The sequence below is a fragment of the Impatiens glandulifera genome, chromosome 9 (genome assembly GCF_907164915.1).
Source record: "Impatiens glandulifera chromosome 9, dImpGla2.1, whole genome shotgun sequence".
NCBI classification, from domain to species: Eukaryota; Viridiplantae; Streptophyta; class Magnoliopsida; order Ericales; family Balsaminaceae; genus Impatiens; species Impatiens glandulifera.
Genome location: NC_061870.1, coordinates 20,560,024 through 20,574,616, shown reverse-complemented (window position 1 = coordinate 20,574,616; position 14,593 = coordinate 20,560,024). Strand labels below are relative to the sequence as shown.

At 26.1% G+C, this 14,593-nt stretch overlaps 2 protein-coding genes across 2 annotated transcripts; one reads left to right on the top strand and one right to left on the bottom strand.

The window, feature by feature from the left end:
• The first annotated feature begins 1,042 nt into the window (after positions 1 to 1,042).
• Positions 1,043 to 1,375, top strand: LOC124915974 (indole-3-acetic acid-induced protein ARG7-like). The gene has a single exon (XM_047456714.1). It carries the CDS (start codon positions 1,043 to 1,045, stop codon positions 1,373 to 1,375), a length of 333 nt encoding a protein of 110 aa, XP_047312670.1.
• An 11,134-nt stretch (positions 1,376 to 12,509) lies between these two features.
• Positions 12,510 to 13,502, bottom strand: LOC124915555 (auxin-responsive protein SAUR50-like). The gene has a single exon (XM_047456297.1). It carries the CDS (start codon positions 13,135 to 13,137, stop codon positions 12,829 to 12,831), a length of 309 nt encoding a protein of 102 aa, XP_047312253.1. The 5' UTR covers positions 13,138 to 13,502; the 3' UTR covers positions 12,510 to 12,828.
• Between the last annotated feature and the right edge of the window lie 1,091 nt (positions 13,503 to 14,593).

The following is a 14,593-nucleotide window of genomic DNA, read 5'->3' as shown; positions in this document are numbered from 1 at the left end:
TTATTAATAGAATTTATAAATTAGTTTAAAATTTCAACAAGATTCACATATATTGTAGTTACCCACGATCTCATTTTTATTCGCGAACGACCAAATCTCATTCTGGCAATCTCTCGAGTTCAAGCATACCCAATTGTTCGAAAAGGTTGAATGGGGTAGTATGTACGGTTATACTTTGTTGAGAATGAAATAATTGATCGCAATAATCTATAAGGAGTTATAATCGTGAAGGTATATATGTATTGGGATGGAGAAATCACGAAGTAAAAAAAATCTAAATATATTTATATTTACAATTGTACAAATTAATTAAAAATAAAATATTTAAGAGTATCCATTTAAAACAAAAGTTATGTTACATCAAATTAACATTGAAAAAAATGTTCAAAAGTATTTCCCATTTATTCACTCGATTGACTCATCTTCAAAAAGAAAATTATATGAAATCTTGATTATATTATATCAATCTCAACACAAATTAATTAAAACCGAGTAAATTCAGAATTAAACATAGTAAGTAGTAGTGTAATTAATAGTCATATTTCATTGTTTGTGTTTACACCAAACAAAATATAACGCAATAACCAAAGAGTGAAACACACATTCAATCTACAGATTAATTACGGTTTACTAGATTACTATAATAAGTTCTTATTAATTAATCTATTTTAATACTAAATTATTAAACTCTATATATAAGATGAATAATAAGATCTACTTAATTTGTAAATATATATGTAAAATTATGGAGATTGAAGAAAATATATTTATATAATATTGAATAAATATGTATTTAATTTTTTTTAAAAAGGTAACTAAATATGTACATAAACAGCCAGACCAGACATATATAATCCTTATGCAGATCTCACAAGGGCAGTTTAGTCTTTATATATTAACCACTAATCTACTATATAAATTAATTTTTTATAAATCGAGATGAGTTAAATAAATTATTTTAATCAAATTTCTCTCTCTAAATAAAAAAAATAAAAATATGGGAGATTCCTGTAAATTACGTCGTATTGTTAGAATAAAACAGATGGTCGGAAGATGGCGAAAGAAGGCTGCTGAAAGCCGTCGTACTTCTGTGCCAGTCGATGTTCCGTCTGGACACGTGGCGATCTATGTGGGAAGCGGGCGTAGGAGATTTGTTGTGCGCGCGGAGTACCTGAATCATCCCCTTTTTGTGAAACTGTTGGATCAGGCAAAAGAAGAATACGGGTTCTCTCATCATGGCCCGTTGGCATTACCATGTGATGAACCCGTTTTTGAAGAAACGTTACGGTTCGTTTCTTTACCCGAATCTTGGAACCCGGTTCAATTCGTTATCCTTGATACTCCTCAAGATACTGCCATGTCATCTATTAGCTAGTTTATTTTCCGACAAATCTGGACCGTTGATAGATCAGGATATTTTTTTGTGAATCATAATCTACTGTTGAGAAACGTTTAAGGAATGATCTATGATATATTTTACATAAATAGATGGATATTTTCTTGTAACATATAATCAATATTATGCTGTAACTTTCATTTATAGAAAAAAAAATTAATCAAGGGGATATTTAATAACAAAACTTATTAATAGTTTAGAAATTAAATATTTATAAATTTTGTAATTATAAAACAACCTATTTTGTCATATAATATATATATATATATATATATATATATATGAATAATTTTCCTATGGTTCAATATTATAAACTTATGGTTAAAGATATAATAATTTTATAAAAATTTAGATTATAAATAAATACATAATTTGAGTAAATTAAGTATAAGTATATAATAATGAAATCTTGACATTAATTAAATATTTATTTATAAAGATATATATAATAATTCATTAAAATTGATATATAAATATATTTATAATTGATCATATATAATTAAATATATAAATAGTTGGAGTTTATTTTATGTTTAATATATTTAATAATTAATAAAAAATTAAAAATGTATACACTTTAAAGAATAAATTAGATATTAGTCACATAAATTTGAAAAAAAATATCAAAGAAATTAAGGTAAAAAATAATTAGGGACAATTATGAGATAAGCCGCCCAAGCTCATTCCAAAGAACGTCCAGAAAATAATTAGTAAAGTCCAATCTACCCATATACCTAAGCCAGCCCAATACACTAAATACAATCTTTTTTTAATTTTGTTATCCATAAGAATTTAATCATTTACAAATAAAATAATAATGTATATCTACTAAGTTACAACAACCAATATGGGTACTTAATAATGTTGGAATTTAATTTCGATATGTAAGTAGTATAATTGTCTTTTGTTATCACAAATTAAAGTGACATAACTTGACCAATTTTGATAATCAGTACAACTTTAGCTATTAGTAAATATTTTATCAATTGAATATATTTAACAATTAATTTTTTAAACTATCATTGTTTATAGAGTGGAGTAGAGGGAATAATATGTAAGCTTTTAATTTTTATTTATTTTTGTAGATTTTGTTTATTTAATTATTTTTTATTTGAATTTTGATTGCAAAGATTTTAAAATTATTGTGCAGGTAATTCAAAAGTATATCATAGGACTAAAATGGTTTCAAATTTTTCTTCAACTAATGATCATTGCTTTTCAAAATTTAATTGATAATATTGAAAATTAACAAAATTTCAATTATGATCCACTAAGGTCAATAAGGAGAGTATAATTTGGGCATTAAAAGTAAAAATCATACACGTGATGGGAGTTTTATCGTCGTGAATTTAGACTATTCGAAAAAACTCTTAAATGAATAGATTTCACTCAAATTGTTGAAGCTCGCAGAATAATTACATATTTTAGCAAAAACATTCAAATAAATCCTAACTATACTTATTATGAGACTATCCAACTTGATTAAATTTTAATAAATCATTTTAAGAGAAGAACTTTGGTTAAATGAAATAAAATCTCAAATAATCAGATTTCATTGATCTTTTATCACTTGATCTTATTCTAACTCACAAAAACACCAAGGATTAGACTATCTCCAAATAAATTTACAAAATATTTTTTCAATTTCACCGTCACACATTTAAAAAGAACAAATAAAATAAATAAAAATATCATATAGGTAGACATAAAGTCAAAACATTCTCGATGACCAAACAACCCTTTCAAAATCATTTCTCTTTTTCAAGATGAAATGTAAATTATCTATTTAAAAATAACATTTTAAGGACAATATCTATATATAAACTTGAAAGTGTAGTTAATATGTATTAATATTATAAAATTATGAACTTAGATACTAGGATGCGTTTGTTTCAAATAAAGGAATGAAAATAGAAATAAGATTATAAAGATAGAGAATATAAATTATATAATTAATTGAAGTTTGTTGTTACTATTGATATTGGTTAAAAAATAAATATTAATATTCTTTTATATTTATTTATGGAATATAATTTTTTTACTTTTAAAATTACAATGTTAATTAGTTTTAATTAGGATTATTTTATATTATATTTTATATTTTTTTATTAATAATATTTTTTATATATATTTTTTAATTTAATATATTTTTTTAATGGAATATCTGCTCAGATAATTGCAACAATAGCTCTTTAAAAGGAATTCATGCAAAGTGAGGAAACTTTGCAGGAGAATGCAATGTGTGCACTTGTAAATATTTCTTGTGGATTATCTTATGTTATTTCTAGCTTAAGGCAAAACCTCGAGTTATGTGTTGAAAGTGTTCATGCTTCTTTGTTATGGCTATTATGTTTTGATGCAGAATTCAAGATAAGATGGGACACAAAAGAAAAACATAAACTTGATTAGTAACAAATTTTCCATACAAGAAAGGAAGAAAGAGTTATTGTTATAAAACAACCACTATATGAAAATAGGTATTTAAAATGTATATATCTTATAATTTTTTTTTATTAATATATGTTTCGTGTGACAGATTTTTCATATCAATAATAAACGTCAGTATCAGTAAATTTTTCGATGATATTTGAATTTTCGTCGAATATTTCAACGATATTTTCGACGTATAATTTCATTTGCAATTTTCATTTATTGGGAATATTTTGTAAGAATATTCGTTGGAAAGATCGTGATGCTTAGGTAGGAATATCTGTCGAAAAATTCGTGACGTTTCCGTAGAAATATTCGTCGAAAAGTAATATATATATATTTTAAAATTTTTTTACTAATTATTTTTCATATTAATTTATCTATTTGAAAACATCTCATCAATATCAATGAAAGACTATCTCGGCTATATGAATTAAAATTTTAATAATAAAAATTGAATTAAAATTTTAATAATACGCTCTATACTCTTATAACATATCATGGATTAATGTTGTCTGAAATCCAATACTTATCTTCACTCCTGATATGAGATGTATCAATTTACCGATCATGATCTGCATATAAAATACAAAATATCAATCAAAGGAGGAGATTTTGTAGCAATACAATAATTTTGAGACCTTATGAGGTTCAAGAACTAACCGACAGAATGCATCAATATGCCCTAACATATAATGGTCTATTATGGAAGGAGGATCTTATTCACTTATTGATGACAGACCTAGATGAGACCCTAAATATTGTTGTCTCGATTCAATGAACTAGCAATTGAGGAGAAAACCTCTTTGCTGCATTCATTTATTCTAACATCTATTTTAATTAGGCACTTATAACTAAGAAGAATTATAATATGAAGATTCATCAAGTCTAAACATGACCCATCAATAACATCAACTCTTCCATTAATCTTAAATTGCTCCAAAGATTTAGTAAAATACCAACAAATTTGAAAAATATTGGGTTTTGATGTCTAAGTTCATCATATTCATATCATTAAGTAATTCTCTAAGGATGAATGAAAGTGGAAGACATCGAAATGATTAATTACCTCAACATATGAACAATTCTTAAGATCGTCAATCTGTATCATAAATCAAAATGGAATTTTACGAACAATATAGCTTAATATATGAAGTTGTCAGCCCACAATTATCAAGAGAGTTGAACAATATTAAGAAGAAAGAACCTTCTTACTTCTGCAATCAGTATTAATCTACATTTTTTTTTTTGAAATCCTCTGACATCAACAAATACATGTATACATTAAACATAGTAGAATTCTTGGAAACTGAGAGACCTAAAGAGGGTAGTGTGATTTTCAAAAATTGAAAGCTAGACACAAATTCAATAATCAAATAAACCCTAGGCCACATTGTAGCAAAATCCATGAAAAAAAGGGAATAAACTTCAATACATATTCGACAAAGTTCCACTATTTGTGGTATTTTTATAAACATATTGAAACTAAACCAAAAAAAATATCAAAAAGTGAATTAAATAGTTTATATAAGGCAAATTACAATTGAAAGTTTTTTTTAAAGTTTATAGCTCGCAAATTGAGAATTTCATATACCATGAAACTTCAAGAATAGTCTGAAATGAAACTGAATATGCGAAAAATGATTATATGAAAAATAAATAATAAAAATGAAGGTTAATCACACTTTTTCGAATTCAATTGCCACTAAAAAAAAGTTAATCACACTCTTTCAAATTCAGTTACCATTAAAAACAAATCTAATGGACAATATATGATAATGGAGTTTAGAAGTCAATTGAGAACAAATCTGAATGATTAAGATATTCTAATAAATTTAAGATAATTTCAATGTTGAATAACCTCATTATTAAAAAAAATTATTCTTAATTGAAGGTTTGTTTGTTTGATATATTTTATATTTATATTTTGGAAATAAAAATATTATTGTTAAATAACTTTCTTATGCATTATTATTTATGCGTTTCAATCACAAGACACAAATGTTTACAAATGAAAATCTCTCATTGCCTTCTCACACCACATTACATTCATTAACCTATTTTTCTGATTTTTCTATTACATTACTTAATATTTTTTTTATGTGAATAATGAATATGTATAGATTTATGAGAGAAAAAAATACTAAATTTATATACACGAGTATTTGGTGATTTATTAAATTTTTCCACTACATATTTATCCATGAACTTGTAAATTTTGTCGCAGAATTAAAAAAATAACAATATTAATTTTGTACCATGTCATTGAGACACTTTATTTTTTTTTAATCTAATAAATTATAAAAGTTTTATATAATTTATAATTTTGTGTTAGATAGTGTAAACACTAAAAACCTATATTCAAATTTATAATATTAAAATAATTATTTTTAAATAAAAAAAATTAAAATAATTAACCTTATAATCAAAAACCTATTTAAAATAAATGTTGTACTCATAATATAAATATATTTATATTAATAAATAAAAATATTCAAATTATTATAATGAAATTAAATTAAAATAAAATTTAAAATTATTAAATATTTGATTGATTATAATTATATATATATATATTATATTATAATTTATATATATATATATTAACTTAAATTTAATAACTAAGAACATAGATATAGTAAAACATGAAAAAGAAATAGTTTTCGTTGACCCTACATCCGACCAAAACAATTGGATAGCCTCGTCACAATTAATTTAGTCTTGTTGTAATTAAGAAATAAAATCAATTATTAAAAATAAAGTGTAATTAAGAGAATCTGAATGAATTAGGAAATCAAAGTGGGTCCACAGACCACATGGGCTTTCTATAAAGCAAGTTGCATGGTGTGGGCCCTATGGGTCCATTTTGGTCCAACTTCACGTGATTGTAGGCCCAAATTAACGTTAGTTAGGCAGTTACTTCTTAAACTGTCAGTCTGTCACCAAAGAATAAAATTAATATCTTGAAAAAAATATAATAAATTATTATTCACCTTCAAATTTAAGGCATAAACTAAATAAAGTGACAATTCTACCCCAAAACTTCTAGAACCTAAGAAATACTCCCTCAGCTTTTTTTTTTTTTACTTAGAACATGTAGTTTATTTATTTAACATAAAATAAACTCATAAAAAACAAAACTAACATAATTGAAAACAAATTTGAAATAAATAAAGATATGGCATGTTAAATATGCTCACATGATTAATGGATGACCATAACCTAAATTAGAGTTGAGCAATGGATTAGTTAAATACGAACCGACACGATCCAACACGATATTTGTACGGAACGACACGATACAATATTATCTCACTCGGGTTTTGGGTTGACACGATACAAGCATGAAACAATACAGTCACAACACGATTATGAGTTTATACGATCGAAACACGGTTACGAGTTGACACAGACACGACACAAGTATAGACACGACACGAGTACGAGTATACACACGAAACGACATAAACACAATTAGTCAAATGTCCTAAGCTATCCACATTAACATTCTCTAAACCTATTACATTTCTATTCAATTAAAAAATTATTTAATTTCATAAATGTTAATTTATAATTAAAATTAAATACACTAAAATATAATATAAAAATAAAATATTAACTTAAATAATATAAATTAAAATAATATAATTCTCTTCGATATTATTTTATTAATTACTTATTAATTTTTTAATTATTTATAATTTCAATTATCATTAATATTTTAATTTTAATAATATAATAATATATATTTATAAATTTTACCCACCTTTCCCATTTTCTTTCTCAAACTACCCACTTTTACATTAATATTATCAAATGACCACGTCTCTCTAATTATATTTACATTCTCATTAAATTTATAAATTATTTAATTTTATAAATGTAATATATATATAATTAAAATAAAATATACTAAAATATTAAAATAAAATATAAATATTAAATAAATTATATGAATAGAAATTTGTGTCTCATAATAATTATCTCACATATTAATTTACATATTATTTTTAAAATTTTAAATTATTTTAAAATTTTAATTATTATTACAAACATTCAAACAAAATATATGATAATAATTTAACTTTAATAATATAATAATATTTTATAAGTTTTACTAATAATATAATTTAATATATATAAATAATTAACCTAAGTGTCAAGACACGATTGTGTTGACACGATAACAAAATCTAGTCGTAATAACACGAAACACAAATTTAAAAACGAGTTAGTACGACACGAATAAACTCATGGACATGAATAACACGTCGCAAAATAGTCCGTGAATCATAATATTTTGAGTGGGTCAAAACACGATACGACACACATAAGATTTAGACACGATACAATACAACACGATTGAGAGTCTAACACGACTTGTCCGAGTCGAATACGAACGTTTATGTACGATGCCTAGATATAGAACCCATAAATGCTCCGGAGAAGATGAACACACATGCACAGGCCCTAGGCACTTGTGGGTTCTATTAGCTGGACTGAGTTCGTTAGTTATTGGCTCGGGCAGCATTAGGGCGTCGTGTCTCCAATTTGGGGTCGAGTAGTTCGACTCCAAAACTAGGGTGGGAAAGAGGAACGTGACCAATTATTTTAACTGGCATTACGTGGTTTGGACCCTAGTATCTGGCCTAGGAACCGTTGGGGTTATACAAATTCAGGACAATGGGAATTGGGTCTTGTGTTTCCTTCTACCCGTCTTCTTGATGTTTGTTTCAATAGTATTTTTCGTAAGAGGAGAAAAATACTATTTACATTCAAAAAAAGAATGTTCCAGCATCTTTTGTGGAGTTATCCAAGAATTTTAGGCTGCTTGGATGAATCGAAAATTAAGACTTCTCCCAACTACCGCCTACTACGATCCGCCCATGGGAGACACTCCATCGTCGTCACATAGTCTTACATACCATTTGAGGTAACATGAAGTTAATTTATAAATTATATATATATACAAAATTTTGAGACTAAATTTTTAGTTGTTATAGAAGTTTATTAATTATTGGATGAATAAATTAACCAAATGTTATAGGTTTATGAATTTTTAGTTGTTATATCCTAGAGCTGGGCAATGGGTTATCTAAATATGAACCGACACGATCCAACACGATATTTGTACAGAACGACACGATACGATATTATCTCACTCGGGTCTTGGATTGACACGATACAAGCACGAGACGACACAGTCACGACACGATTATGAGTTTATACGATCAAAACACGGTTACGATTCGACACGGACACGACACGAACACGAATATACACACGAAACGACATAAACACAATTAGTCAAATGACCTAAGCCACCCACTCTAACATTCTCTAAATCTATTACATTTTTATTCAATTAAGAAATTATTTAATTTCATAAATGTAATATTTATAATTAAAATTAAACACACTAAATATATAATATTAAAATAAAATATTTACTTAAATAATATAAATTAAAATAAAATATAAATAAAAAATAAATGATATGAAAAAAAATGTGAGTCTATTAATAATTCTCTTCGATATTATTTTATTAATTACATATTAATTTTTTAATTATTTATAATTTCAATTATTATTAATACATTAAATAATAAATATATGATAATAATTTTAATTTTAATTTTAATAATATAATAATATATATTTATAAATTTTACCCACCTTTCCCACTTTCTCTCCCATTTCTTTCTCAAACTACTCACTTTTACATTAACATTATAAAATGCTAAAATGCCACGTCTCTCTAAATATATTTACATTTTCATTAAATTTATAAATTATTTAATTTTATAAATATAATATATATAATTAAAATTAAATATACTAAAATATTAAAATAAATTATAAATATTAAATAAATTATATGAATAGAAATTTGAGTCTCATAATAATTATCTCACATATTACTTTTATTAATTTACATATTATTTTTAAAATTTTAAATTATTTTAAAATTTTAATTATTATTAAAACATTCAAACAAAATATATGATAATAATTTAACTTTGATAATATAATAATATTTTATAAGTTTTACTAACAATATAATTTAATATATATAAATAAATAAATAATTAACATGAGTGTCAAGACACACGATTGTGTTGACACGATAACAAATTTTAGTCGGAATAACACGAAACACGTATTTATACACGAGTTAGTACGACACGAATAAACTCGTGGACACGAATAACACGACACAAAAGAGTCTGTGAATCATAATATTTTGAGTGGGTCAAGACACGATACGACACACATATATAAGATTTAGACATGATACGACACGACACGATTAAGAGTCTAACACGACTTGTCCGAGTCGAATACGAATGTTTATGTACGATGCCCAGCTCTAACCTAAATTAACTCATATATTACCAACTCAGAATTAGCCTAGTATAACTTCGTGATTTTTTATTATTATTTTAAAATCTAACTTTAGGAGTAGGAATTTAGCCTTTTAGAAATATCGATAATTTGTTTGATACTTTGCAAGTTAAGGTGCTATACCATAATAATATTGATGGTAGGTTTGAAAAAAAAACATGTTCATTAAAAATGTTTGTTATTTTATACATATGTAATCTTTAAAATAATTGTACTAAAATATCATTAAAATTAAAATCTTGGGGGATTTTCTCAAAAGAAGGCTCGCGACAAATTGTTTACAAATCGTATTATAATTGATATATTAGTGATACAAAAATATTTAAGAACAAAATGAACCTTATTGTATCCAAGACTAGAAGAAATGTTGAATTAAGTTGTATAAGGAAAAATAATATAATTCCCTTTAATCAGACACTACAATATATTCACTAGTTAAAAGTTGAATATGAGTGTTTTGTTCAAGTTTTTTTAATGATATTTTGATGTCATGTATAAGCGTTTTGTTTGATTTTTTTTCTGGAATAATCTTGTATTGTCTTTGTTAATTGCTCCTAGAGGATATGTGTCGCAGATTAAGAACTTCTAAAATAATTATTTGCAAATTTAAGTTGAAACTTTCTTGGCTAAGTGCTTAATAAAATTTTCAATCTTTATACAATCATGAAAAAATAATCAATTTACTTAATTAAGGCATTACAATATTGCAACAGAAGAATAAGGAACCCATCTAAATGGTACATAGTAAAAATTTAGAAAAAAATCACTATTTTCTGAGTATTGGGACCTAAATCACTATCAAAGAAAAAAAAAACTATTTTTATGTGTACAAATGGTACTATATATGTATAATATTTAAGGTCATATATATGATAAGCTTGGGTTCCACATTTCCACCAATTGAGCAAAGTTGGCCATGAGTTCTTCCGTTTCTTAATGAATGGTTGAAACATGATGTCCAAACTAAGCTCGATCATTCAATTTCAGCAGTTATAATATCAGTCACTCATATTTCATACATATTATTAATTAATGTCCTAATTCTATATCTGATAATGAGAAACAAAGGTATTCCTAACCTCACTCCTCCCTGAAGTCTTGAATTCTAGTCTGTCAGACGATAAATTCTGCTCGCCTAGTTAAATTGATTTAGTGTATTTGTGGGTTATGTATTTTAAATCGCAGAAATTAATCGCACTTCAAAAAAGAACTGGAACCAGTGTTCTAATTGGAACCAGTGTTCTAATTGGAACCAGTGTTCTAATTGGAACCAGTGTTCTAAAAGAATAATAAAAATAAAAATAAAGATAAAGGTATATATATATATATATATATATATATATATATATATATATATATATATATATATATATATATATATATATTTATTGTAGTCATGTAATGATTTTAAATGATCATAATATTGATATTAAGGTGGATGTCTTGAAACATGTATTTGTTCATGAACATAAGATGTGTGTGTGACAATAACTAATTGGTGTTTAAGGGCACAATTTCATTTATTAATTAAGAGTAATTTTGTTTTGATTTGTTTGGATACGCGTCCTATTCATAAATAATTATAGGAACTTCATTATATTTTGTCTAATAGACACACCGTAATATTATACTGTTGTTATTGTCTCCGTAATTAATTATAAATATTCATATATAAGTTTAAAAATGAATAAAATATTAAGAATTATGTTACTTAAGAGTTATTTCAGTAAAATTATATCTTAGATAAATATATAATCACTAATTGATAATAAAAAGAGCTAATAGTACCGAAAAAATACTAGTGATGCTCAAATTAATGTTGCTAAATGTATATAGCGACGGAGTTTGCACCCATTACTATTGATAATGCATTGCACTTACATCTTCTTGGTTTAATATCGACGGTAAAGTAAAATCGTTCGTCATTTCTCTTCTTTTAAATGTAATTGATAAGTGATTATAGTTACTAGTTAGTCCCAAATAACTCATAGAAGACTTGTTTATATTTAATAATAAAGTGTAATTTTGTGTACAAGATTATGAATTTTAGCCTAGATTCTTTTCACTTGCTTGGTTTATGTCCAAAATTTGAACAGCCCATTTTTTATTGGGAGTCACTATGACTCTTTCAATAGTTGATGAGAGTTTCTTTAACAAGAGACAAACCCCAAATATTTAATAGCTCATAAAAATCATGAAAATGCTTAAGATGTTCCTGTTCAAAGGGATAGTCATTCCACTAGTATATATTGATGCTACATAAGATATACAAGTAATATGATGAAAATGGGAGGAGAAAATGAGTTTAAATTATGAAGTTACATTGCATAGAACATGAGGTTCTCTCACGGGGTGCAATGACACACCTCCGTGAGGAAAAGTCATAAAATACATACTCAATAGTGCTTTAATTAATTTGTACAAATTTATCACTCAATCCCACTTAAAAGTGAAGAAAGATGGTGAAAAAAAAGAGAAGCAAGTAACCAGAGGCTACTTAAATGCTTCATCTTAGCCATCTCTCTTTCAAAATATTTTTTCACAAGAAAAAAAGAAAGAAGAATCAATTTTCGTTTTTTCAGTGATCTTCTTCCTTATCATCTCATCATTAGCATTGAGGTTATCGAGCGAAAAACAACTTCTTCACAAGGAATGGTGAGGCCACCCATCTCATGATAAAACCCGAATTCCTCCTCAAATGTATGTAAAAGACACTGAAACTCCGGTTGAGCCAGAAGGGAGATTGGGATAATGTATCTAATCCTATTCTCTCCAACATACACTGCGAAATGACCCTTTGGTACGTCGAAATAGCTTCCGGATTTCTTCCCCAAGCTAGAACATCTCTTGAGGATTTGTTTGAGGACCGTTGCTTGTGGCTGCTTGTTTGATTTCATGATGGCCATAGAGACTAGATAGTAATCTAAAGAGAATGAAGAGAGAATTGATCAAGAAGGGAGAGGTGGTGAGAAAAATGGGAGAGACTTGATGTGTATATATGAAGGAAGTTGAAGAGAAGGGTCATGTGGGGTGTTAGAATAGGAAGGACATGGCCATGGTTGGTTTGAGGGGTTTGTAAAGATTGAGAAGACAATAAGGGAGCCAACCCCATTTGGAGTCACCTTCTATGCTGGCCCTCATAAGGACAACATGGACCCTCTCTTCATTTTTTTTCTTCTTTTGATTCATGCATTTAAACATTAACATCATTTTAAAACTATAATTTTTATTTAAAAGAATACATTATTAATTGACAGCTAAGTGTAAATAAAATTGTCACAGAAAGAACAATGCATAAAAAAAAGTTATATAACATTTTAAACTAAAGAAACAATACAAAAAAAAAAATCAACAAATTATTACTTACCAACTCATAACAAATTAATTAAGTATAAAGTACTAGTTATATTTATATTTTCTACATCCTACCCAAAAAATGAAACAAAAAGGAGAGTTCAATTTACAAACCTCGCGAAACTAATTACCTGCGCTATTACGACGGAAGGAAGGAAACTAGACCCGACCTAAAAAATGGCGTACCAGCCAGAATTCAGCTCCAAGTCGATCTTCGCTGGTTACAAGATCTGGACAACTGCGAAAAGTCAAGAGTGTATTTTTTTTATTTAATTTATAAATAAAACTTGAAAATTTATGTCAAAACTTATCTTGTTTATTCAAAAATTTAATGGTTAATTTCATATAAATTATAAATATATATAAGTAGCGTCGTCGTTAATTATGCTCGAAAAGGTCTCGGAAGATACCATACAGAAATGATGACGTAGAATCATCGAATATCTTTAACTTTCTAATATACGGGTTGATATTGGAGTTTTGAGGTTGATGGTTAAATATATGTTGTTTGAGGTGATCTCATCTCTTATGAGTGAGTGTTTTGATTGTATATTTTTTCTTAAGTTTATACTTTTTTTTTTAATTTATGGCTATGCATGTTCTAACTTAATATATAATATATTTTTAGATGAGTTTCAACATTTGATTGTTGCTATCTTTGTGATTAAATGTATAATTAATTAATAAAATTGTTTTATATTTTTATACAAGAAAAAATAAAAGTCACTATCTTTGGGCCGAATATAATTAACCAAGATAAGATTCTTGAATTCGCGGTGGTTTGTTTAGTTGTACGAGATATGGAGAAGTACCACTGCCACACAATTAGGACTAAATATAAATTAAATATTTTGTGATGAAAATGAAAACACTCTCTCTGCATGTGAAACTCAATCAACCTCTCTCTCTCATATTTATTTTATTTTATTTTATAAAATATTATTTATTTTATTTTATTTTATATACATTAATTATCTAATGAGTTAGTTTAGAATCTTATTTATTTAA

Excerpts from the sequence above, each read along its gene's own strand:
- LOC124915974 (XM_047456714.1), top strand. The coding sequence starts at position 1,043 with ATGGTCGGAAGATGGCGAAAGAAGGCTGCTGAAAGCCGTCGTACTTCT.
- LOC124915555 (XM_047456297.1), bottom strand. The coding sequence starts at position 13,137 with ATGGCCATCATGAAATCAAACAAGCAGCCACAAGCAACGGTCCTCAAA.